Source organism: Giraffa tippelskirchi, chromosome 2 (assembly GCF_054371585.1).
Source record: "Giraffa tippelskirchi isolate mGirTip1 chromosome 2, T2T-mGirTip1v1.2.pri, whole genome shotgun sequence".
Taxonomy (NCBI): domain Eukaryota; kingdom Metazoa; phylum Chordata; class Mammalia; order Artiodactyla; family Giraffidae; genus Giraffa; species Giraffa tippelskirchi.
The window spans coordinates 165,846,418-165,872,500 of NC_137276.1; the positions used below are offsets into that span (position 1 = coordinate 165,846,418).

Consider the following 26,083-nt stretch of genomic DNA (forward strand, 5'->3'; position numbering starts at 1 on the left):
CTGTGTAGTCTGTCAGGTTCCTCTGTCCATGGAATTCTCCAGGCAAGAATACAGGAGTGAGTTGCCATTTCCTTTTCCAGCGGATCTTCCGACCCAGGGATTGAACCCATATCTCCTGTGTTGCAGGAGAATTCTTTACCACTGAGCCACCTGGGAAGCCTTGAAGTCTCATGTTCTATCTTAAAAAATCAAGGCATTCTACTATATAATCTTGTGTTATTTGTTTTAAAATAAAAACAATGTGCTAAATCCCTTACTGTGAAGTACAATTGATACCTGATGATCTCACAGGCTCTCTGGAGTTATCTGGAGATAACAGGGGCTACACAGAGAATGACGCTCTCTATGGGAGGTGTGCTGGGTTTTTCCCGCTTCCAAAGCTGCAGAGTAGATCGTTCACAAAAAGAGCCAACTGAAGCCCAGTGACACATCATGACTTGCCCCAGGTTCATCACCTCTATCTCTCCCCACAGCATTCAGTTCCATGCTAGACGCTCAGCAATTGCTCTGTGTGCGTCATTTGAAAGAGACCAGATTCTAGACTAGAAAAGGTGATACACCTAAGGGTTGGACGTGTATGTGTAAACATGGGAACACACATGGCCATACAGTACTCCTGTAAGTCCATAGAGAATGTCATTCTCTGTGTAAGTGACAATTTGTTCTGGGAAGCTTCAAGGTATTCTTGAAATTTAGAGTTAGCAATCACCTCTGTTGGGAGCAAAGAAGGATTTGAGCTGATCTGCCAAACTCCCAGTTATCTCTAGATAACACTAGAGAACCTCTGAGATTACCAGCCATTAACTACCAAATGGAAAAATATACGTCACTGATAGCTGGCCCCTGAGACAAAGAGAATGTGCTCATTTCAGATTTTGGCCCCAGTTATTACCAGCTGGGGAGAAGGCAATGGCACCCCACTCCAGTACTCTTGCCTGGAAAATCCCATGGACAGAGGAGCCTGGTAGGTTACAGTCCATGGGGTTGCTAAGAGTCGGACATGACTGAGCAACTTCACTTTCACTTTTCCCTTTCATGCACCGGAGAAGGAAATGGCAACCCACTCCAGTGTTCTTGCCTGGAGAATCCCAGGGACGGCGGAGCCTGGTGGGCTGCCGTCTATGGGGCCGCACAGAGTCGGACACGACTGAAGCGACTTAGCAGCATTACCAGCTGGTAATGGTGGCCACAAGGCACAACTTCTGTGCCAAGGCTGCAAGAGATTATCTCTTCTTTTGGAAAGATAGCCTTCTTTATCATGCTCTATCTGCCCACTTGTATATTTGGGTTCAGAAAACTTCTACATAAAGTGTTTCTGAAAACTACAAGGTTGGAATGCATGTAAACGTGATCGGGGCTCATAACTCAACAATAGCCCAGACCCAAAGGGACTAAGAGGTGTGAAGTTCCCTGAAAATGGCCTGCCTAGAAGCCAGACCCAGTACCTACCATTTAAGAAGTCTCGCTGTGTTTCTAAGACTTGGTTGATGTCCTGCACCCAGGCCTGCTGGATGTCAGCATTGGCGGCTTGCAGAATGACCCTCTCTGAAGTCTCCCTGTTCAGAAGCGCAAACTTGCAGGGGTCATTGTCTACGTTCTCCTCCAGGACCAAGTAGTTCATCTGGAAGAAACCAAGGGGATCCTTTACATATCTAAGTGGTTTAAAAATATCAACAACATATTACAGTTCCTTCAAGTTTTTATTTCAGATGTTTCCAAAAATGTGCCCTGGATATAACAGCTTAAATACTTTGGTTTCTGTCTTTGAGTGAACGACATGATCTTGGAGAACCTGCATGATCACCTTAGAGACTGGCGCCAAGCTGTCACTTTTTCTCAGGATAATCAACCTTCAAGCCTGAAGGCTACAGGCCTAAAAGATCTTCAATGTTCTGGATCCTCACTCATGCCAGTGCCTCGTATTTGGGAAGCAGCTCCCCCAGTGTGGCTCTTCCTTGCCCCTCCTCATCCTTGCCTGGATCCTCACCTTGATGCTCCTTTTGAACATGTAGCCTGGGGTGAGGGATCCCTTCCTGAGCAGTTCACTGAAGATGACGATTTGCTCAAAGAGGAACACACGCCTCTCCTTGGTCCGCGACTGCATGCCAGCATCCAGCTCAATCACGTAGAATGTGTCCTGCTGCAGCAGCTTGCCCTGAGCAGTCAGGGTCCCCTGATGGGAAGAAGGGCTTGAATGAAGTAAGTGAAAGACAGGGAGATGACCCTAGCACTCTGGGTAACAGAACCTCCCCCTCTGGGGACATGGACAACAGACTCGACAGCAAAAGCCTCAGGTTCTAGTAAGAGACTGAATCAGGGCCCATCTAGGGTAGACTGTGGCCACCTTCCTTCTCATAGGGCCCTGGACAGAAGGGAAAGAAGGCTACAGAACCACGAAGAAGCAGTTCGGGGAAAATGCCAGAAAGAAGATAAAATTATTAGCTAAAAGGATGTTCAGGAATTGTCCTGGCCCTTATTTTTTTTAGTAAAAGGAAAACAGAAAGTAAGTGATGTTGGAGCTGGGAGCGGCCTTTCTGTCCTTGGAGAAATTGTGCCACTGAGAGGTATGCCTGCCTGGCCCTTGTGAGAAGACCCAGGGTACTCTCATAGCCATGGACCTAGAACCCATCTAGGGCCAGGGAAATGATGGAGGCAGGACCACACACACACACACACACACACACACACACACACACACACACATCAGATGAGTTGGGCCCCTCTCCTATTATTTCAGGCTGGTGAAATTCTGAGGCCTTCATCTCCTGCTACAGATCAGCAGGTACAGATGAGGTACTATCAATAGGTGCCCTTATTTTATAAGCTGATGGGTATTTTTTTGGGGGTCCTAGAATCCTTCTTATAATGTCTCCAGTTTTCAATCACTTGACACCCAGTTTAGGAGGTAGAGCATATTTGGTTTACCAGTTCTAACCAGATTTTCAGAGATACTGTCAGTATTCAGAGATACTGTCACATCTTTCAAGGGAATCTAGCCCAAGCCAGCAAGTCTTCATAGATGCTACTGGAGAGCCTTGCTTTTTCAACTGTTCTGCAGCAAGAAGATGCTGCCATCTGAGACAGTGACCAGAGCGCTGCCTCTAAACTGTACTCTCAGCTGACAACTTTTGTCCTTTAATTCAAATGTGGGCTATTATCTGCACACAATGCCTTTTTTCAAACATTACCTAACACACGAGCTATTTTCCTTTCATGTTCCTGAGAAATACCTGCCTTTTGCTTGGATCATCGTCCTTACTGTCAAGGTTAGCAGCCAAACAGGCTTATCTCTACCCTGGTCCAAAGTTAATATTAAGCCAGTGACCAGCTCTAAAAGCTCTATTAATATTACATAAGAGCCTGAACCAAGAGTTATAGCCCTGCCAACACTAAAGGGAAAGCTAAAGGATATAAAAGGGAGGGAATCTAAGTGAAGGGGTTACCTTCTCCCTGCCCCAGAGCCCCGGACGTCAGAAGGAATGATCCTTCCCAGTTAGCAGAAGGAATGCAAAGCGGATTCTCTAGGACTTGATGAAAAAAGGAGATGGTGGTGGTTGATTTAAAAAAGAAAATAATTCCACCCTCCTGTATGTGTCCTTTTGTGGACACATGCATATGTACAATATGGTTCCTGTGAAGTCTGACTGGGTCAGAAGGCACATCAGACGTTCCTCCTGTCAGTGGTCAGTTCCTCCAGAGACCAAGAGAAATTCAAGTCAGACTCTTGCTCAGAAAAACACAGGGAACATCAAGGATGAAAGGCAAAAGGAATTACTTGGCTTGTTTGGAACAGCCTCAGACCTGGCATAATTCCAAGCAAACAAGTGTAAAATGTCATCTAGTGTGACTTAAGAAACACCGTGTGAAAACTTGAGATGTATTTCTGATGCATGGCCCTTCTTCTCGAATACCTCAGGTCTACTGTGGAGAACAGGAACCTGTGAAAAAAATTAAGAGCAAAAAGGACCCTCCACATAGTTCCTGATCACAACAAAGTGATGAAATCAGACAGGGACAGCAGGATGGGCTGTAAGGGCAGAAAGGACAAAAGAATTTGGCTCAAAACCATGATGAATCAAACTCATTAACCCAAACCTGAAGATAGCACTTCCTACCCTTACATATATACCAGTCTGCCTTATGTTTATTTTATTCTAGTTTAGCCAGAAAGAAAAGTCCCCTGTTTCCAAAATGAAAAATGCAATCTTACAAGATTACTGGGAAACAGGATTAGAAGATCCACATCTTTCTCTAAGGGGTTCAACAACAACTATAAGTACCTGTCAATAATTGTGTTAGTTCCAGTTTTATCATATTAGTATTTAAAATAGATTGTGTTTAGTTAATAAATGAAGTTTGGCTATAAACTAACAGCCACTTATTAAGCTTAAATCAGGAAAGCCAATTTGCTCTTCTGAGATTCATTGTTTTGAGTTGAACTGAATCCCCTCTCCAAGTTGCATGTTAAAGTCTTAGCCCCTAGTACCTCAGAATGCAACCTTATTGAAAGACAGAGTCTTTACAAAGGGAAACAAGTTGAAGAGAGGTCATTACAGTGAGCCCTAATCAAATGATTGATGTGTTTATAAAAAGGGGAAATTTCCACAGAGGCATGTACAGAAGGAAGAGGATATGAAGACACAGGAAGAATGCCAGGTAAACATGAAGATGGCCATCTACAAGCCAAGGAGGGAGGCCTGAACAGACCCTTTCCTCACAGAGCTCAGAAGAAACCACCCTTGCCTACACCTTGATCTCAGATTTCCAGCTTCTGGAAACGTGAGATGCTGCATTTCTGTTGTTGAAGTCTACAATACTCTGGTTATGACCACCCTAGTACACTAACTCTGGTTATGGCGGCCCTAGCACACTAGCATATTCAATTGAAACCCAAATCCTGGGTACATCTAGCTGTTTCTCCCAAGGCTTGACTCTTCTTGTCAAAGAATAGAAATGTGCACTGTGATGTTTTAGAGCTTTAAACATCCACTTAACTAAAAAGCCAGCCACTATGTAGTAGACCTGTTTATTAGAACCACCCTCTCAGAAAAAAAAAAGGGTTCCATTTCTCCCTAGTTCTACTCCCATCACATAGTCCTGCACTCCCTCGCATTCCCAGCATTTCTCAAGTAAAAAAGAAAAGGGAAGAGGTCATTGGCAGGTCCATGGCTATAAAGATTCTTGGATCTTTCCAATCCTCTTGGAATTCTGACTGCAGCTTGGTTGACCTCTTATGACTGCTCTATTGCTGGAAATCCTAAATAGGCGCATCTTCTAGGCCCATGAACCAGAGGGGCCCAGGCACAACGGCGTAGACAGCAAGTGAGACAGAGGGGGTGGGCACAAGGCTTCAAAGGGAAGCCTGGGCTCCTGCTGCCCCAAAGAGAGAGGGCTAAGAAGCCTTCTTGAGAGCTCACCTCAAAGCCCTGCAGGCGTCCCAGGTTCATCATGTCATTGCAGCGTTTTGGAACAAGGCACATTAACTCCACTGCTTTCTGTGGGGAAGAAAAGCAGTAGTCATAACCAGGAGCAGCTCTTGGGTGGGGGGGCTCAGGACAATTCCATGCTGGAAGACTGAGGCCTCCTGGTGGCTTCTTGATCCTAGGAAAGGACGCTGGTCCCTACTGCCCACTTCAGAAGAGAATGGATTTCCTGTTCTAGTTTGCGGGGTGTTGGTCATCCATGCAGAGGCTCCACATGAATCAGTGACCACATGCAGGAAGGAGGCTACCCAGTCCATCCTTTTTCTACCTTCCCACTTTTGTTTATCCATTTGCTTTCCTTTTCTTCTCTTTGTTGCTTTCTGGCTGCCCAAGCAACAGCTTAGCCTTGCTTGTGAAACACTAGAGGTTTTAACCTAAAATAACCTGTCAGAATGGTCTGTAACCGCTCTGGCTTAAAATAATCCCTATGGTGACGTTGTCTCAAAGGACTTCACTTAGAGAGTAATCCTCGGGGCCCAGGGAGGGAGTGAAAATGGAACAATTTATATGTCAGCTTCAAATAGTACCTGGATTCATGGATAAAGCTGTACAGTGAGACACCCAATCTCTGCAGGATGTTAGAAGGCTCAAATGCCACCCTTTCCCACCACATGTCACTGGGAGCCACAAAGAGAACATCAGTGGGGCTAAGCTCTGCTCTGGCTCAGGTCTGGATTCTTGCGTTCTTGACAGACCCTCAGCGTGCTCCTCAATGCTTGGCGTTCCTCATCCTGCTGGGCAGCTGTCTGAGGAGTCGGCCTGGATCCTCTCTCCTCCAGAGCCCATCCTTCCCCTTTAGAGGCAGACATACAGTACTGTCCCCTGAGAACCACCAGCATTACAAGCAGAAAACTCACCTCAATATCTGAACACTCCAAACCAGCCTTCTCGCTGTATCTCAGGAAGTCCTAGCAAGTGAGGAAGTAGGGAAGGGTGAGGGGAGGGTAAAACCAGTTAGGAAAATACAGCACTATAAAAAAAACGAAGCATCATAAAAACCAAGATGACACCCAGAAGACTCCTCCCCAACAGAGGGCAATGCTTTATAGTAGCTGAGAGAGGAAGTTATGAGTCAGGGTAGACATAATCACACAGAGAAAACATCCAAAGATTCAAAACTATGGGTAGAGGGGAGGGGGGAAGAGGAGAGAGAGTGAGTAAATAGGGACAAAAGGGGAATGATGACGAAAAGGAATGGGAGACAAGACAGTTAAATATCTCTTCCATTTGCCTTATATTTCTGTAAGACAAGTCAAATTAAACAACTTTAAAAAGTAAAAAATGATCAAATTTTAGGTTTAACTCATCTGAGGTTTCTAGGTTTTTTTGCCTTTTCTTTCTTGGTGAATTCTCTGATTTTGCACTCTTATAATTTTTTAGTTTTTAAAGGTACCAAGTCAGTTGGTGACAGCAACAATGTAAGAAAGTGATTTGGAAAAAAGAAAATCAAATAACGACCAAACTTAAAGGCAGGAACAACAGGCATGCAGTTTATTTGGGGGCAAAGGTGATGCAAATAACCAGCAGGTAAGGTAAAAACCCACATGGGCCTCCCACAGGAAAAGTGTGGTGGAGACAGAACCTCAAGCTGACCTACTCCCTAACTCAGAGCCTGACTAAGACCCTGCTCTGGCCTTGAGCAGGGCTCACAGCCCTCTTACCTTGAGGAGCAGTTGATATTTTGTTATTCTCTGAATGGGCTTGATAAGGAAGTCGCTAAGTGTCAGCCTTTGATTTATCTCTTGTTTCACCTCCTGGAACACAAGGGAGCTACATTACGCAAAAAGGAACCAAAGGATTGGGGTGCCCTGGTTATGGGTTCAAAGGAAAGGAAGGCAGGTCTTCGTGTTTGCCAGTAAAGGTTTAGAATCTACAAAGCACACGATGGGTAGAACTGCCTATACAATAGTTCATTTGTTATTAACACATAGCACACCTCATCATCACCTTCTTATCTATCAAGCTCTGTCACCTCCTGTGTCCTTACCCCTGTCCTGGGGACAAGCTGGAATGGGTGTTCCTTTCTCTCTTCCCCTTCATGGTCAAGTCAGAAATGAAGGGATTCCCCTAGGACACAGAGGCCTAGGGCCTGGATCCTGGACTCAGATCTGCAAACGATTAGTTGTGGGCTCTTTCCTAGACAAGGTGTTGCCTTTCCTCCAGCATAATAAACACTTCCAGGTGGGGACAGAACAGACACTTTGAGGTGCTTGCCAGATCTCTGGGAACAGGAGCAGAGGCTATGTACAAGGTGCCTATGAGCGCGCCCCCGGGAGAAGGGCCCTCAGCAAGCAGTCTCCAGGGCCTGGTGATGAAGACTGGGGGCGCAGTGGGCTCCGGGGCCATGGAAGGAGGACCGGAGCTTCTGCAGCAGTCTCCGAGTTACAGAGTCATTCTATCAGCTCCGGGTTAAAGAGTCATTCTATCAGCAGGGACTTCAGCCCACTTGCTGGGCTGCCTCCACTCCTCTCCAGCAAAGGGACTCATGAGAACTTAGCCAAGAAGCTAATTAATGGCTCCAAGGAGGCGGCTATCTCTGTCCTGAGGGATAGGCAGTGCTGGGTGGGGGTCACCAGCCAGTGAATGACGGCTCGTATTTCTGAATGGCTTGGTCTTAGCCTGAGTTTCTTGCCCCCACCCTGGTTCAGCTAAAATCGAGTAGCTTACTTCAAAGTAGGCATCGTACTCGGCGACGATGTACTCAGAGCGCGGCTTGTTCTGGCAGTACCACACGTAGATGTGAAGCTTCCGCTCCTGCAAAGGAAGGAAGAGGGAAAGGCACTCAGGCATCTGTGCTGTGCAGTCAACCTCAGAGTGCTAAGCTGGTCTAAGCATGGAAAAGAGGACGCAGATCCGGTTCATGCTCTGGGGATGCACCAAGGCGGCTAAACATCAGGGACGGAAGAGTAAATATAGTGGGCAAGAGCTGATCTTCCAAACTGCCAAGGAAGGGAGAAAAAAAAACCCCAGCAGCTCAGACAGGGATAAGGAGGAAGAGCAGAGAAGGGAAGGGATTGTGAAATGCATGCAAATGAGCCTGGTGTGAGGGGGAGGGGTGGGGCGTGGGGCAACACTCACATATTTAATAAAGAGCTGTGCCAATCTGTCTTGCTCCTGGATACATTTTTCCAGTTCACCCAGGAAAACACTAAAGAAGGATAGAGAAGAAAAGAAAGCCACATTCTTCAGAACTGTAGTACTTCTCAATGAGGAGATAAATGACAGAAGACTCCCCCCAGACTCCACCCCTAAGGTCAGACGCAGGAGGATGGGAGCACCCTGGGGTCCAGGACACCCTGATCCTCAGGGCAATTACAGGACTTACTCCTTATGCCAATCATAAATCTGGTGAATATTTCCAAACACGATTTTATCCTTTCCTCGCATGTCCTCGGGGACACCCTTTTCTTCTATTCTCTTCATGAAGCCCTGCAGGGCAGAGGCAATGGTGAGTAGAGCTTTTCAGAGAATATTTCTGGACCAAGCCCACCCTCTGTGTGAGAAGAAGGGCAAGGGCTTCTGTGGTTTCTCATCACTCAACCAGGACTTCACCCTTATGCATAGTGACATACAGAACTTTCTGAAGTTCTGGGTCCCTTTCTTTGTCTCCAGTCCCCTTAAGAAAGCAGAACAAAGAAGATATAGTTGGCTGTTCCTCTCCTGTCTCCCAATCCAAGTTATGTCTTTGAAGGCTTAAAACTAGATGTGTCTGACCTAGAAATAAGTCTTAATATGTGAATACTTCAGCTTCTGTAACTGGAGAAGGACATGGCAACCCACTCTAGTATTCTTGCCTGGAGAATCCCATGGACAGAGGAGGCTGGCGAGCTACAGTCCATGGGGTCACAAAGAGTCGGACACAACTGACTGACTAAGCACAGCACAGCTTCTGTAAAGTGCTAGCAAATGTAATCTCATTTCATCTTTAAGTTCTGATGTTGTTATCAGCAGCATTTGTCCCATTCAAAAGATGAGAAAGCCAATGCAGGGGGGATTATGTGATATGTCTAAGTCACACCACTGATGTGACTGATCCCTGGACCTCAGGCTCCAGACTCCCAAGCCCACCACCCCCAGGCTGGACTGCCTCTGGTGGCTGCTACACCTTTAGCTGTCCCCATCTCACCTTGGAGAAGAGGATAACTTTCCTAAGTTAGAATTCAGGTCCTCTGTATGCCAGGTTAGTCCGTTTATCCAAGGTTCGGGATAGGCAAATATGTGTGTGCGTGTTAGTTGTTCAGTTGTGTCTGACTCTTTGTGACCCCATGGACTGTATGAACCCCTAAATCAGCAGATTGCCTAGGACTGGGACTTATAGACCCAATGCAAAGCAGCAGCAAGTGATTTTGATATCAGGCATTCACCTTGTTAGACTTCACATCTTTTCGTTTAAGATGATTAACCACAGGGCTCTAAGCCATATAAATTATCCATTTACTTTCTTATACCTTCTCATCCATGTGTCTAAATTCCCCTAAAGTAAACCCCTATGCAGAGAGAGTTGTTTTATTTACTATCAAGTTGACTCAACTGTGGACCTGCCAATCTTGCTTTATTGGTGGTTTTTAGTTTGTCTGTCTGCTTGGTAGCAATATGCTCTCCTTAAGGTCTAGGGAAACACAGAAGCCCTGAGGTTTCACTAAGAGTGACCTGCTTGACCTGCTGAATGCTGATGGTGGCTCATAGCCACGAGGAATATATGTCCATATATTTCTTATACACAAACACACACACACACATATGGGCTTCCCAGGTGGCACTACTGATAAAGAGCCCACCTGACAATGCAGGAGATATAAGAGATATGGGTTCAATCCCTGGGTCGGGAAGATCCTCTAGAGGAGGGCATGGCAACATACTCCAGTATTCTCGCCTAGAGAATCCCATGGACAGAGGATCCTGGCAGGCTACGGTCCACAGGGTCGCAAAGAGTTGGACATGACTAAAGTGACTTAGTACACATCCACGTGTATATGTAACTAATATATACATTGGTTAAATACCAATGCAAAGCTTTGGAGACAATGGCTTGGTTACCTAAAACAAAGTGAAATGGGTTCAGGTCTAATCAAGAGGCTGCAACATTTGAGGCCCTACATCCTCCTGAATCTCCTATAGTATTTCAAGGGGAAAAGGAAAAAAAAAAACTTGTGAAAAAAAAAAATCACATATTCTATTTGATCTACTACCATTTTTAGTTTCATTTCTGTAAACACCCAGGGAGAGTAAAATACATCCTGTCAAGTTAAAATACCTTGGGGCCCAGGTAGGGTCCAATATCCCCCTGGCTGGGTGACCAGAGACATGTCCTGAGCCAGGTACTCACCTCCACCACAATTCCCAGGTCCTTGACATAGTCTTTCTCTGTCTGTACCAGTTCATTCAGGACAAACCTGAGCAAGAGATTAAGAACAATGAGGGCTCCTCTTCACTGTGAAGCAAGAAATGCTCACATCAAAGTTCACAATAAAGTTACTTTGCTGCCTCTACGACAAGACCACCCAAATCCACACTGAACACTCGGGGAGGTGCTGACTGATGCCCTCTGGATGAAAGGCTCCCACTGGTGAGGAGCTGAGGGCATCCAGGCTGAGAGGGCTTTTCCAGACGGCAGCAATGCCAGAAGAACAACATTTACAACCTACCATTTGTCTTCCTCCTCCCTCACCTATAACTGAACTAATTGTACAACACAAGGCAGAAAGAATAACAGCCACTTGGGCAAAACTGCGTTATGAAAGCTTTGATCAGCATGAGACTTTTTCTCCTTCATGTCCACTCTGTTCTTTGCTTAACCAGAAGAGAAAGACATTTGTTTGATAAGCAACCTTTGGGCCTCAGAGATACTCATCAAGTGAAGTGTTTGAGATAAAGAAGCTACAATTATTCAGATAGGTGTCCATAGTAACCAGCCTGCAAAATCCCCAGTCAAGGCCAGAAAGACTGACTGAAGCCATTCCCTAATCACCACTTTCAGTGCGGCCACCTCCCTAGCCCCACCAGAGGTGGGATTTAACCATGACAAGGATATTTACTTTCTTGGTTTCTTTCTTGTTCATGATTTCTTCTTCTTAGAGCATTTGCTTTGTTCTTATGAGAGGGTAAGTACTATAAGCCCTAGTTTATGCAGATGTTGTTACTGAGGCAGTATTGCCAAAGATGACAATGTGAGAAAGAGCTGGGATCTGAACCCAGTTGTACACGAGTTCAGAGACTCCACTCTTTCACTGTTGCCCGCTGCCTGGCTAAACTACTCAGACTGGCTCTCTTGAGTCCCTGAGGCATCAAACCCAAACACTTCTTTCTGTCCAGACAGTAAAGAGCTGGACATAAAACAAGTATGGCTATGCACAGAGGCAGGGTAGGTGTATGTGGCTTACTGGAGTCTGACTTATACTACCTAAGTTTGAAAGAGTTCTGCCTGGAGCCACACAACTGCATTTTTGGCCTGAGTGGGAGAAGGAATCAAGTTCTGGGACATCAAAGAGGGGCTGTAGCACAAGGGTGGTAGCCATTCTAAGCCTTGGAAGCAATTCATCTGAAATTTTTGTCCCATACAGCACAGAGAAGCCACAAATCCCTGGGCCTGGAGCCCCAGGGTGATGGGGAGGAGGCAAGGGAAACACACACTTCTTTATCAGTGTGCCCAGCACTTGCAACCAGCTCCCTCTCTCTGATACACACAATTATGTGTTTCAGGCCACAGGAAGGAACTGGCAAGGCCAAATAAAAGCATTTAAATATACTGGAGCACAGTTTGAGTTACCGCTTAGAAGAAAGTGGTAAAAAGAAAAACCACAGGAAAGTCCGAGTGGGAATTTGGGGCTGGAAGGGCTTTCTGGGGAGGAAGTCCGGCTCTCCGCCTCTGGATGGTATTTCTATCCTGCTGACATTGAAGGGTATCCTAGGCTTTCCAGCCTCTAGGAAAGGGGATTGGACTAGGTACCGCTAGTGGACCTAGCATCTCCTCCCTCAAAGAGCTGATGAAACACTTGAAGAGATAAGGACATACAGAAAGACATCTGAAAGGGACGTAACAGATTTATGCTGCCTGCATCTCAAGGCAGTGCACAATCAATTGCCAAATAAATTGAACTGATAATAAAACAACTTTTTCATGTTCAGTTCTTCTGAGTAAAAGTTATTTATTTATGGGCTTCCCTTATAGTTCAGTTGGTAAAGAATCCGCCTGCAATGCAGGAGACCCCAGTTTGATTCCTGGGTTGGGAAGATCTGCTGGAGAAAGGATAGACTACCCACTCCAGTATTCTTGGGCTTCCCTGGTGGCTCCACTGGTAAAGAATCTGCCTGCAATGCAGGAGACCTGGGTTTGATCCTTGGGTTGGGAAGATCCCCTGGAGAAGGGAAAGGCGACCCACTCCAGTATTCTGGCCTGGAGTATTCTCCAGGACTATAAAGTCCATGGGGTTGCAAAGAGTAATACAAAGGAAATGTTATTCTTTGGTCCAACTAACTACTTCCAGATACAGGTAAGATCCACATCTGACCCTCTATCCTTCACAGTAGTAGGGAATGGCTGGTTTTCCACAGAAAATCTCTTAAGAGCCTCTGCATTTGCTGTTTCCTGTGCCGAGAATACTTTTCCTCAATGGCTCAACCTCTTTTTGGTCTTCGTGCAGAATATTTCAGTCAGAACCATTTAAAGCTGAAGCATGGCCTCATCCATACCCCTGATCTCCCTTACTATTTTTTTTATTTTTTTCCATCTTATAACATACTACACGATTTATTTTAAATTTTATTGTATTATTTCTCCCATTAGAATGTGAACTTGCCACGAGAGCATGGACTTTTCTTTTGCTGTTATTGTTTGTTTTATTCACTGATGTATGCCAAGCAGTTGGTACAATAGATATTCAACAAATATCTGCTGAATAAATGAGTGGCTAAAACTTGAAGACAATTACGTCCATTCTTGACTTTTTTCTTCTCTTGGACAAATAACTGTCTGTTTTCATCTTTTTTCCATGGAGCTCCCATTTAACACGTTGAGGTATTACTGGATTGAGTCTCAGTTCTCTATTCCCCTCAGCCTCCAGCCTCATGTGGGGTTTACAGTTAAACACCTACACATCATCTCTTTCATTGTGGCCATAAATTATAGCAGAATAAGGGTAATACACAGCAAAAGGAATGAGTCATTCTAACAGCTGACTTTTTGGGACAGCACAGGATGTGGAGAGATACAGAGCTGAGCAAGGGAGAGAGGGGGGAAGAAATGAGCAAAATGGGTAAAAGAGGCAACAAACTTTTGCCTCTCGGAGCTAAATTAGACAATGTCATGTCTGGAAGCAAGACAATGACTGGAAGCTTAAATGCATGTTCAGAGGCCCTTTACAAGAGTAGAGATAGGCTTTGCCAAGGAGCACCTGCCATCTCAAAGGTCACCTCCCTGATATAAGCGTTCACCTTCCTGACAAAAGTTTTGCTTTGGCTTGACAAGACTGGAACATCAACTTTGACCCTGTCTCAGTTCAGTTTAGTTGCTCAGTCGTGTCTGACTCTCTGCGACCCCATGAACCGCAGCACGCCAGGCCTCCCTGTCCATCACCAACTTCCTAAGTCCACCCAAACCCATGTCCATCGAGTCAGTGATGCCATCCAGCCATCTCATCCTCTGTCGTCGCCTTCCCCTCCTGCCCTCAATCTTTCCCAGCATCAGGGTCTTTTCCAATGAGTCAACTCTTCGCATGAGGTGACCAAAGTATTGGAGTTTTAGCTTCAACATCAGTCCTTCCAATGAACACCCAGGACTGATCTCCTTTAGGATGGACTGGTTGGATCTCCTTGCAGTCCAAGGGACTCTCAAGAGTCTTCTCCAACACCACAGTTCAAAAGTATCAATTCTTTGGCACTCAGCTTTCTTTATAGTCCAACTCTCACATCCACACATGACCACTGGAAAAACCATAGCCTTGACTAGACGGACCTTTGTTGACAAAGTAATGTCTCTGCTTTTTAATATGCTATCTAGGTTGGTCATAACTTTCCTTCCAAGGAGTAAGTGTCTTTTAATTTCATCGCTGCAGTCACTATCTGCAGTGATTTTGGAGCACAGAAAAATAAAGTCAGCCACTGTTTCCACTGTTTCCCCATCTATCTGCCATGAAGTGATGGGACCAGATGCCATGATTTTAGTTTTCTGAATGTTGAGCTTTAAGCCAACTTTTTCACTCTCCACTTTCACTTTCATCAAGAGGCTCTTTAGTTCTTCTTCACTTTCTGCCATAAGGGTGGTGTCATCTGCATATGTGAGGTTATTGATATTTCTGCCGGCAATCTTGATTCTGGCTTGTGCTTCCTCCAGCCCAGCGTTTCTCATGATGTACTCTGCATATAAGTTAAATAAGCAAGGTGACAATATACAGCCTTGACGTACTCCTTTTCCTATTCGGAACCAGTCTGTTGTTCCATGTCCAGTTCTAACTGTTGCTTCCTGACCTGCATACGGGTTTCTCATCTATGTAAAAACAACCTGGAAAGCTAAGGAGAATCAGCTTTGTCCAAATCCTAAGAAACTTCCCTTTGGGGATGGTATTTCTTTACCTCTATTCTATTCTGGGGTTCCCCTGAGCACCATAACATTAAGGTGGTAAATACAGAACCAGAGTGCTTACCGGCTACCTGCTCATTTCCACTAGGAGGTGACAGCTCTGCCCTGGCTGTGATGTTTCCTAGGAAACAGTCACAAATGGTCACTTTGCCTATTTCCAGGCAACAGAAGGGACTGGCCTCATTTATTTTGCTAATCTTCAGGTCTACGGCCAGGCTCAAGGAATTACAAGTTTGAGGGAGAAGGGCAGGCTAGTTAGAAACAGGGAGGGCCTTTCCCGACTGCCTGTCCCGTTCTCACTATGCTCACCATCACTCCCACGTCAGGCTACGTTCAAGACTCACCAGCAGCTCTGCTTTCAACGCTCAGTCAAACCCTGAACAAGAAAACTGAAGTTCCAGAGGGATTGTGGTTTTACATTAATGGTGTTGCCATCTTCTTGACCAAACCAAGGAACAGAAGGGTGACTTCACATCAGGGAGGATAACCCAAACCTTACATAACACCTGGGTTCTTGTGAAATGGATGGCGATGTGGATTGTATTTACCCCTAAACATTCAAATAGCAAAGAGTTTCTCTTGGAACTCAGACCACAGTGAAATAAGTCAGACAGAGAAAGACAAATACTATATGATATTACTTATGTGGGGAATCTAAAAAAGTAAAACAAACTATGAATATAGCAAAAAGGAAACAGGCTCACAGATATAGAGAACAAACTGGTTACCAGTGGGGAGAAGGAAGTGGGTAGGAGCAAGATAGGAGTAGAGGAGTAAGAAGTAGAAACTATTTTAGAAACTAGGAGTAAGAAGTATAAAATAAACAAGCAAGGATATACTGTACAGCATAGGGAAATATAGCCAGTATTTTATAATAACTATAAATGAAATATAACCTGTAAAGTTGTGAATCACTATGTTGTAAACCTGTAACTTAAGTAATACTGTACACAGGCTATAACTCAATTTTTAAAAATAACCAAAAAAGAAATATTACTATATAAAAAATGCTTTTTAAATAAACAAAACCTTTGAGAAGGGGTGGAGCTAGACCCTAGCCCGGTAGCCCAACAGCTCCCTTTTCCTATATGTTACCTTCCTACATCTGGGGAAATGTTTCCTCAGACTTTCTACCACGGATCCTTTGATACGGGGCCATAGTAATGGTCCCAAAGTTTCCTAATCTTTGTTTTCTTTTTATCAGCATGTTTTAAACGTCTAACAGACCTTGGTTATAACCACACTTTGTCAGTAATATTTCAGCTGAAAATCCTTACAATCAGAGCCAAACGTCTCCTTGTTGATCAATGCCACACTGTATAGACCGATGGTCACCTTCACTTAGAATGAATGATACCAATGGAAACAGTGTGGGGAATCCCTAATTCTCCCTAAACTTCCCAGGACCCCTGACCCTTGCCCACTGCACACACGTGCAGCAGGCTGGAGTCTGGGGAAGTACTTACATCCTGCCTCTCAGAGCCTTGGCTTTCTGCTCTTCTTCCAGATTTCTGGGAGGTGTGGGTGGGGTCATGCCTTCGTTCAGGCAGCCTGTGGGGTCTTTCAAGCTCCCTCGGTAAGAGCCTCCTTCCAGACTCTGAAAAGAGAAGAATAAGCAACCTTAAAGAAGTGTGCGTGGGAGAGCAGTCCAGAAGTCCTCATGTCCCCCCAGCCTAGCCACAGCCATCATGGTAGATCAGTAACCAAGGCTGTCCGCACTGAACCTCAGGGAAGTACCGGGAGGCCAGACTCCCATCTTCCTGCAGCAGGGCGCCCAGAGCTGCCGCCTTCTCAGACAATCAGGATGCGCTTGGCGTCAGGGGCTGCCAATTTCCCAGACATAATGGACATTGTCAAAGTGACTGATCTCTGGGTAAGGGCTCCAGAGGCAAAGCTAATTACTGCAATTCTACAAACAAGCAGCAAGGAAAGAAAGTCAGTTGTAGGACCACCAAGTGCAAATTAACAAGAGGAGGGTAATGATGGGAGAATTCATTTGGTAAAATCATGTTTGTTAAATCAGTTAGAATTTTCTCTGAAGAGACTAATGAGATGCAGACAAGAAGAGGTAAACAGATTTAGTGTTTTCTAAAAACATCTTTGCTAAGGTTATTTGCCAAGGGCTTTCTTTCATTTATTAATCCCTTTAATCTCTTTTAATTAAGGTGCTGCAGGACTGAGAAACAAGTTAAAGAGCTTAATAAATATGTTACTCTAGAAAGAGCTAAGGGTAAAGGATTCTAATTCCAGACCTGTCAGTCCCTGGACAATCTTAAGACAGCTAAATCTTGAGACAGCTAAAATCATTACAAATTGATTTTTTCTCAATTTTCAAACTGGGTCTCTCCTTTTTACAGATTTTTAAGGAATAGTCAGGGACAATAGGCACATAACCCCTTGAAAAATTTAAAATATTCCACAACAGTGAGCTTCCCCCACCACCCCCATGGATGGAACTAACCAGGATGCTAAAAAAATGGGGTCAATCTTAACATTTTTATAAGCACTGTAGGAAAAACAGCAAAGAATGACATGTCATTTCATTGTGCAAACTGGCAGAAACCATGTGGATAAACAATAAGCTGGAGACCAAGGTTATGGTGGGCAACTGTAAAACAAATACGAGAGAGTAATCCAAACTATCCACACAAAACGACTGTCTAGTACAGCCACTTTGTAGGAAAAGGGAATGGTTTACTTAAGCAGTCTTTGAAAGATCAAGAAGTGCCCCTAAAAGCAGTAGGGACAAAAGACTTTAGCACTGTCTTAAACAACCTACACCTGAAGTGTCTATCATGAACTGGCTTAGCTGCAGTATTTCAACACAGGCTGAACAGAGGTAGGAAAAGTCCAGGTAAATGAAACCAAAAGTGAATGAGGTGACCAATGGGCCATTATACGAGAACAGGTGGGGGATATCAGAATTGGAGGCTGAAAAACTTAAAGCTGGGAAGAGATGTCAACCTTTTTTTCCTCTATTTCACCCTTAAATCAACAACCTGCGCCAGAGCCTAACATGAATTTGTTATTAACTCTAGAACTCAGCATTAAGAGGACAGGGTCTTCAAGCTCGAGAGAGAGAATTTCTTTTAACTTGACATGAAGGTATTTCACAGAACAAGTAACCAACCATGGAGGCTGTCATCCAGGGAAGAAGCCTAGGCTAAATATGTAGAAAGGTCAAGAAAAGTTTAGCTAAATTTGTAGATTCAGTATCTATAACCAGTGATTAAGGAAATGAGTATCTGGTGCTGAGGCTTGACAAGCCACCAGACAGACATGCTCTTCAATGACATGTGACATGTCCCCTGGTGCCATCACCAGAGACAGGCTCCCCAGGCAGATGAACCCAGCTGGTGATTGATCTGATTACATGCCTTTTACTTTCCCTCCCCTTGCCCACATTGTTTCATTTCAGTTTTTGTTCTGTAGCTTGTTGGCTGGCAGGATGCTGGCTGCAAGGCCTGGGAAATACGCTTACATCTCTGCCACAAGGCTCTCCCGTGGACCATCCATCTTGGCGTGGTCCACTCCCAACTCTTGTACAGAATGAAGGACATCTGAGGAGTCCAAAGTGTTACACAGGGAAATAGGTTCTGTCTCTTCGTGCCTGACCTGTTACATAAGCAAAGAGCCAGGTTATCTCTGGGCAAGGACTCTCAGGCATGGAGTTGAGGAAGGCAGAAGCAGTGAGAGTGGAAGAAGAGAGAAATTTAGGGTTTGGCTAAAATGTGTGCTGTTTCGATCCCTGGGGTGGAAAAATTCCCTGGAGAAGGAAATGGCAACCCACTCTAGTATTCTTGCCTAGAGAATCCCATGGACAGAGGAGCTTGGTGGGCTACAATCCACGGGGTTGTAAAGAGTCGGACACGACTTAGCAACTAAAACAACGACAACAACATGGTGGGTAATCTGTCTCAAATAACGGCATTGGCTAGAAATACTGTAACTAATTCAAGAGTGATTCCCTCTGAGGATCTGGCTACCTGTGCTAGAGTTGGGATATGGGGTCCCAACCAAGGACCACTATAGGTGATCTTCAATTGTCTGTCTGTGCTGCTCCTTGGGGGACATGGACAGTGATGGCTGGTTGATGAGTGGTGGACTGTGCAGCCACAGGGAGGACTTCTGCCCTGTCTGGGGCTCAGGACCACACAGTCTCAATAGACAAAGGAAAAGATGTGCCAAGGAGGGAGCAACAAATGTTGCAAACAGGTGCTCCTACAGTTGGTGCCAGGTCAGGGAATAGAAATGCAAATACAATTCAAAAAAGTGGCCTAAGTATGGAGGAAGACTATTGCCACAATGGAAATGAACACATTTCCTGTCAGCTTGATCTTGGACCACATATCCATAAAATGCCCTTCTCTCTGGACTCCTATAAGCACCCTTTACATACCCTCTCAATGGCATTTATTACAGTGTTGTGACTGATTTGTTTATACTTAAGCAAATATTTATTGTGCTTCTACTATGTGCTGAATATCTGAAAAGTGCTGGAGAAATGAAGACAGATAACATACGGTTCCCTGCCCACCAAAATCTAAGCTACAATGGGCATTCTTCTAGACAGGAGGGTACCACAGGGAAGATGAGAAAAAAGAGCAGGCAGCTCGAAGGTGGGGTAGGGAAGGAAGGGAATGGCTTAATGGAAGAGGCAACGCTTGAACTGAGTAATGAGAAATAGAAAAGGTTTTATCAGATACACCAATGGGAGGATGATGCAGGCAGGAGGAACACAGCGAGTATAGGATCGACTTGAGAAACCACCTGGGGCAGCCCGGGAAGCTGAAAGCCACCTGGTGTAGGCAGGATAGACTGAAAAGGGAGGAGAAGGGGAATTAGCAAGTAACTGTGTGTTATGTGAGTTGGGGGGAGTAGGAACTAGGGAAAGAAGAAATAGGAAGTGAAGTGGACAACCCTGGAGAAGGATGCAGAGATCAGATTACAAGAAGTCTTACGTGTAGCAAAAAATCCAAACCACTATGCTGAACACCTGAAATTAATACAAGACTGTAAGTCAACTATACTTCAATTTTAAAAAAGAGTAGCAACATCCATGACCAATGAGAGGAGAATTTTATGCAGGGAAGTAATGTGATTGGATTAAGTTTAAGAAAGATTTGTCTTAATACTCCTAAGGGCTCTTCACGACTTGGGAAAATGTATCTGATGGCAGTAAAGGAGAACAGGACTTAAGATTTATATACTCTATGATTAACTACATTATTTTTTAAAATATCTGAATTTCAACACTGACTATGTTTAGATGATGATATTATGAGGTGTAATTGTGCTTAAAATCTTGTCGTTTTTCCAATTTTTCTTGAATGAGCACATAATACTTTTATTAATCAGAAAAGAACTATTAAAAGTTTTTTTAAAAGGAAAAATGAAAGAAAAGTAAGATTCCCCCCATCAGTCATGCAAAGAGATGTCAGACCGAAATTAAGGAGGAAATGGTTGCAACAGCCCAGGCAGGAGAGGATTTCTAAGCATCAACCCTAGACTGTGAGCTCTATTAAGGAAGGTTCTATGCTGGCAGGATGGGCACAGAGCAGGACTCCAAGAATTTACTGAATGAAACTCTTGGGTAGATGTCAAAGTTCATCTGATAAACCAACAGACAAGGATGCTGATCCAGCATCACCTACCACAACCAACCTTTTAGCCGTCCTACCCTTTTATACAAATAAGTATGAAATACCTTGACAAAAAATATTACTATCTTAGTCACTCCCAGACAAATTGGGGGCAGCGGTAGGGAAGACATTTTAAAGTAGAAAAACTGAAGTCTGGATTTTCCAGGCAAATGACATTACACGTTTGTGACTTCAGGTTAAATTTTTTTTGGTGGAAATCTAAACTATTCTATTTTAACAAGCTCAGGAATCTTTTCCACAGAAGGATGCCAGAGGAACTCAGTTCTTGAAAGCACACATTTTCATAATGGATATGATGAGGCCATTATTTCCTCCCATCTGGACTGTTAACTCTACTGTACCTTCGACAAAGCAAGCTGATTTATCTAAAGGAGAGCAAAACATACACACAAATGCAGCCTGGCCCTAGGCACGTTCTGTGACCCACAGACTGACCTAGGGAGGTGAATACTATCAAAGTAGAAGAACCAGAGGACAAGAAGTCTTGCTGAAGCAGGTAGGGCCAATTCTCAGGGTGTCAGGCAGACTGAATAAGAGCTCAGTCCTGGCCAGCCTCATCCCTAAAGATGGAGGACCAAGGGTCCACCAGTGCCACCGTGAGCCCAGTGAACTACGTGACGTGCCATCTGAGGATAGGAGTCCAGCAAAGAGGCTTTCCTTCTTGAGGCCTGGTCCCTGGTGGGTCAGACGGTAAAGAATCTGCCTGCAATGCGGGAGACCCAGGTTCGATCCCCGGGTGGGGAAGATCCCCTGGAGAAGGAAATGGCAACCCACTTCAGTATTCTTGCCTGGGAAATCCTATGGACAGAGGAGCTTGGTGGGGTATAGTCCATGGAGTAGCAAACAGTCAGTGAAGAAGTCTAACACTTCACTCTTTCATCTAAGGTAGGTGAAAGAATCCTGGGCTGTTTAGAAACAAGTAGATTTCCACAAAGCCAGGAAGCCCCTGCTCCTCAAACTTGAGGCATGCTAAGTCACTTCACCATGGACTGTAGTGTTAAGCACTGAGTTGTGTCCGACTCTTTGCAACCCCCTGCCAAGCTCCTCTGTCCATGGGATTCTCCAGGCAATATTGGAGTGGGTTGCCAGGCCCCTCCTTCAGGCGATGTTCCCAACCCAGGAATCAAGCCTGAGTCTCCTGCACTGCAGGTGGATTCTTTATTGTCTGAGCTGCCAGGGAAGACTTTCAAATTTGAGGAATAAAACCAAATCACATTGACTGCTAAGCTACTACCCTGCATGCAACATTCACCCAACCACCAATCTACTGACTGACAAATACTGTGTCCCTGTGTTCCAGGTGAAGATAAAGTATGACTGACTCCCTTTCCCTGCCCTTCACAATGCAAATAAGGTGGTTAAGAGCTAACATTTGTGGGATGCTCAACTGATCAGTTTACAAAGCACATTCATACCTTACTCAGCTCTCAGTGTAACTCTCTTGAGATTAGATTCAGGTAGACAGAATCATCCCTGTTGATAGGCAAGATAAAAGAGAGGCCTCCAAGTAGACTAAATAACTTGCCCAAAGCTACACAATAAATAGCAGAGGCAGGATTAACATTATGTCTTCTGATTCCTTATGTACTTAGCACCACCATAGCCAGTCCCTACGTCTAGGAAAAACTTTATTAAAAATCACACAGAAAAACAAGGGAGTCCCTAGTCCTGGCTTAAAGACCATACCTTAATACAAAATCCAGAAAAAGTATTTGAGCTCTATCTGGGGGGAGGTGTGTAGGTATGCTCTCCTGATAAACAAAATCACTGATTAAAGACCAAGATGGGAAGGTGAGACCTCAGAAGCATCCATTAATGTCCAGAGGGACTCACCAAAGGAGTTTTTAGGGTTTTATATGCAGGTGAGTGGAACCCCTGTCCTGGTTCCCTAATGGCACCTCTCCAGCAGCAGAGATCACAACTTCTGGAGGCTGTAGCCCTGGAATAGTCATAGACATGTGACCACAACACACCAAGGGCAGCTTTCAGATGCAGGGATATGAGGGATCTCATGGCTTTTGGGTGGAGCTTGGGGCCAAATGATTTCTAACTACAGCATCTAGTACCATCTCTTGAGCAACCCAAAAAGAATGCAGAAAGAATCTAAGCCTTGGATATAAAAGTCCAAGCATGCCAAATGCTCCTGGAATGTTTCCAGTTCTGTACATTCGGAAGGACCTTATTAGTTCTTCTTATACTGAACAAATTTCCACTCACAGGTTCTACCCTCTGGAGCAACCAAGAGTGAGACCAGTTCTTCTTTCCCACAGCAGCTCTCAGTTACTAAAAGACAGCTCTCATGGGTCTTCTCTCTCCTAACTTCTCCCCATACTTAACCTTCTGCAACTCTACTTCAAATGACATGGACTGCATGGTGTTGGTACTTCCTCCAGAGCCCTTCCACTGAGCTCAAGAACATTTTAGAATGCTGCGTTCAGAACCTGATACATGACTCACACACAACTCATGACAGGTGTGGTCTGAAGAGCTTTGAGTACAATGGGGCTATTACACCCCTGGATCTGTATGCTGTACTTTCATTAACCCAGTCTATGACCACACTGGTTATTTTGGCAGCTGACATACTATTGTACTTACAGTCAAATAAAAACTCCAGAACTTTTTTTTTTACAGGCTCTAGATCTTATCCTCCTCTAAGCTAGACAGCTCATGAGCAACAGGCATACCAGTCTTGGAGGTGAAGATGCAACTCCATACTCTCAAAGAGGGCTGAAGAAACAACGACCTACAGGTGCTCCATTATTACCCCATGGTGGGTACATATTAAGATAGGATGAAAGAGAAAGTAGAGAAAGGAGAAAGGATAGAATTTTGGTTAGAAGATTCTGAGAAATCAAACCATTGCTCTTGCATTCCTTTCCATGACATCGGCTTGGTTTTATATGTTTGGTCAAAGAAATTGCTGTAATTCTGGGTTTACTGCAGGTCCCCAAGAAGTAGCTATTGGTAGAAGAAGTTAAAGTCCTTACTATGGTAAAGTCACCACTGAAAGGCCATTCATTCAATTGCCATTTGTAGACAGTTTGTTATAGGGCTGATCAACTCCAGCATTATCCTACACTTCCCCTCTACTCTGGGACATTTACTCTAATGGGACTTCTCATTATCTGTACTCACATGGAAAACACGTGACCCATGGATCACACAAAGCAGAGGCCTGTAGAGGCTCATGAGAGTAGCCGTAGGTGAACAGGAGCAGTAAGAAAATGGTCATCCAAAATGTGAAAAATACAGACTTTGGAAACAAGTGTTTACTGATATAAGTATAAAAGACTAACACAAAGAGGAGAAAATAATGTCCCAAATGACGAATAATCCAGTTGTGGAGGTAAGCTGCAAATGAAAAGATAGTTTAACAAGTAACATAACAGGATTATTAACAGCTGTCCCAGGGAGCATGTGGCTTACACTGAAATTGTTCTGGGGCTGCAAGAAGAAACCTGGCCTGGGCTGGCCAGGGAGGCCCTTGTGGAGAGATGAGGTCTGAGTGGGACCTTGCGGGGCTGCTATACTTTAGATAAGCAAAAACAAGGAGAACATTCCAGAGAAGTTGGGGTGGTATGAACAGAAACTCGAGGGGAAGGAAGCCAAATGCATATTTAGGGACAGTGAAGAAAACAACTTGGTTGGAGCCAAGTTCATTGACTAGAATGATACATGGATGTTGGAAAGGGAGGTTGGAGAACAGGCCACAGGACATTAGACTATTGGATAAGTTTGGGCTTCATATGTGGGCCAGGGATTTCCAAACTTTGATTATATACCTCAATTAGTGAACACAATTACGGTCATGCACTCCCAAAACAAGTAACTTATTTATAAATTATGTTTCTGTACTCCTGTATTACCTTTAAGTACATAATAAAACATACACAAAACCATTTTAAAAGGACGAGTTAAAGAGATTCTAATATTTTCTTCCAGCACCTCAAAAAACCATCCTGTATAGCTGGAGGCACCCCCACGTTAGAGACCACTGCCATGAAGGGAGAGGGAGGCAGGGAGCCCTCACCAAGTAGGGAGGCAATGTGGTAGGGGGGCTGGTGAGGCTGGAAGGCAGATGGTTGGGAGAAAGATTAAGGAGGCTTCTCTGGGCATGAGGTCAGGCCCATGCTCAGATGGTAAAAGAGAAAATGCAAAAAAAAGAGATGATTTTTTTTAAGGAAAAAAAATTTAATGGTTATTTGGAGAATGAAGAGGGTCTATAGCTTTGTGTGGAAAGGAGAGGAAGTGAGGAGTGGTCAGGGAGATGGGCTTTGAGAAGTCAGTGCCGTGCCCATGAGAGCTCTCAACTTCCCTTGGCTCCCCGCCTCCACCACAGGATGGACAGAGATGGCAGGAAAAGGGACAACCTTCAGCAGTTTGACACTAGCACTAAAAACACCAGCTGATTTTTTTTTTAATTAGTAAGGAACATTAGAAAGAAAAGAAGAAGGAATTATATGTTAAATTTCAATGGTCCTCTATAAGCTGGGGTACTTGAAAAGGGAGTTACTACAATCAAAATTATATTCAGGCAGCTTTCCCTAGAGAGCATCCGTCCTTTTCCAAATGGAGAAGGGTTTAAACAGTGCTGATTGACAGGACTGTCCCACAGAAGTCTGGCAGAAGCACAGACATTTATCCTAGTGAGAGCTGTAGGAAAAACCAAATGAATGATGTGAATGGGAGCAAAGGAAAGAAAGATGCTTCAAGTTGCCATCCTGTAGTGATACACTCAAAGGTAAAAATATGGGAGGAGAGGAATAGCCCTATTCAAACGACTTATTTAAAAATGGGCTCTTTCAGTGGCATTATGCCAAAACCCTGAGCTCAGACTTATAACCCTTCCCTCTAATGGTCTGTTTTGTCTATGAAGCAGTCACAAGCTAGACCAGTTTTCAGTCGTGTACATTCATGGGGATATGCATGCACCCTCTCCCTTAATTTCTTGTGATGAGGTGTCCACATACTTTTGCCCACTCCCTTTTATCATCAGCAACCTCCTTTCGTAAGACTTTGCAAGCTAGAAGACTCTGACATCCCCAGATAAAACTACCCGGTGCTTTCCAAGACCCAATCCATGTTCTGTGTCTCAGCAGCAAAGTTAGTTTCAGGGCTACCCAGACACACACCAGTCACCAGTCGGATGCCTCTTCCCTACAGGCCAGTGGACCAGACTTACAGAGAGCTACTTTGTCCTTGATACTTTTTCACCTTTCATCAATGTCACAATCCCAAAAGGACCTGTTAATTGCCCAGGCCCATTCTCAAAAAAAGCCAAAAGGACTTTGGGGTGCAGTTTTTAAGAAATCATCACTGGCTGGAAACAATCCTACAGGAGGAATGAGGACAGGTGCAAA

General features: G+C 44.5%; 1 protein-coding gene across 5 annotated transcripts in view; it reads right to left on the reverse strand.

Annotated features, from left to right (window-relative positions):
- Positions 1 to 26,083, reverse strand: part of KALRN (kalirin RhoGEF kinase) — a 683,494-nt gene that overhangs the window by 46,071 nt on the left and 611,340 nt on the right. For all 5 annotated transcript variants that reach the window (XM_081571703.1, XM_081571704.1, XM_081571705.1 and 2 more), the window contains 10 exons: positions 16,524 to 16,654; positions 10,810 to 10,876; positions 8,809 to 8,912; positions 8,562 to 8,631; positions 8,151 to 8,237; positions 7,145 to 7,237; positions 6,341 to 6,391; positions 5,418 to 5,495; positions 1,988 to 2,173; positions 1,450 to 1,621 (listed from right to left, as the gene is read on the reverse strand). In XM_081571703.1, the coding sequence (XP_081427829.1) occupies positions 1,450 to 1,621; positions 1,988 to 2,173; positions 5,418 to 5,495; positions 6,341 to 6,391; positions 7,145 to 7,237; positions 8,151 to 8,237; positions 8,562 to 8,631; positions 8,809 to 8,912; positions 10,810 to 10,876; positions 16,524 to 16,654 (1,039 nt within the window). The remainder of the gene's footprint in view (positions 1 to 1,449; positions 1,622 to 1,987; positions 2,174 to 5,417; positions 5,496 to 6,340; positions 6,392 to 7,144; positions 7,238 to 8,150; positions 8,238 to 8,561; positions 8,632 to 8,808; positions 8,913 to 10,809; positions 10,877 to 16,523; positions 16,655 to 26,083) is intronic.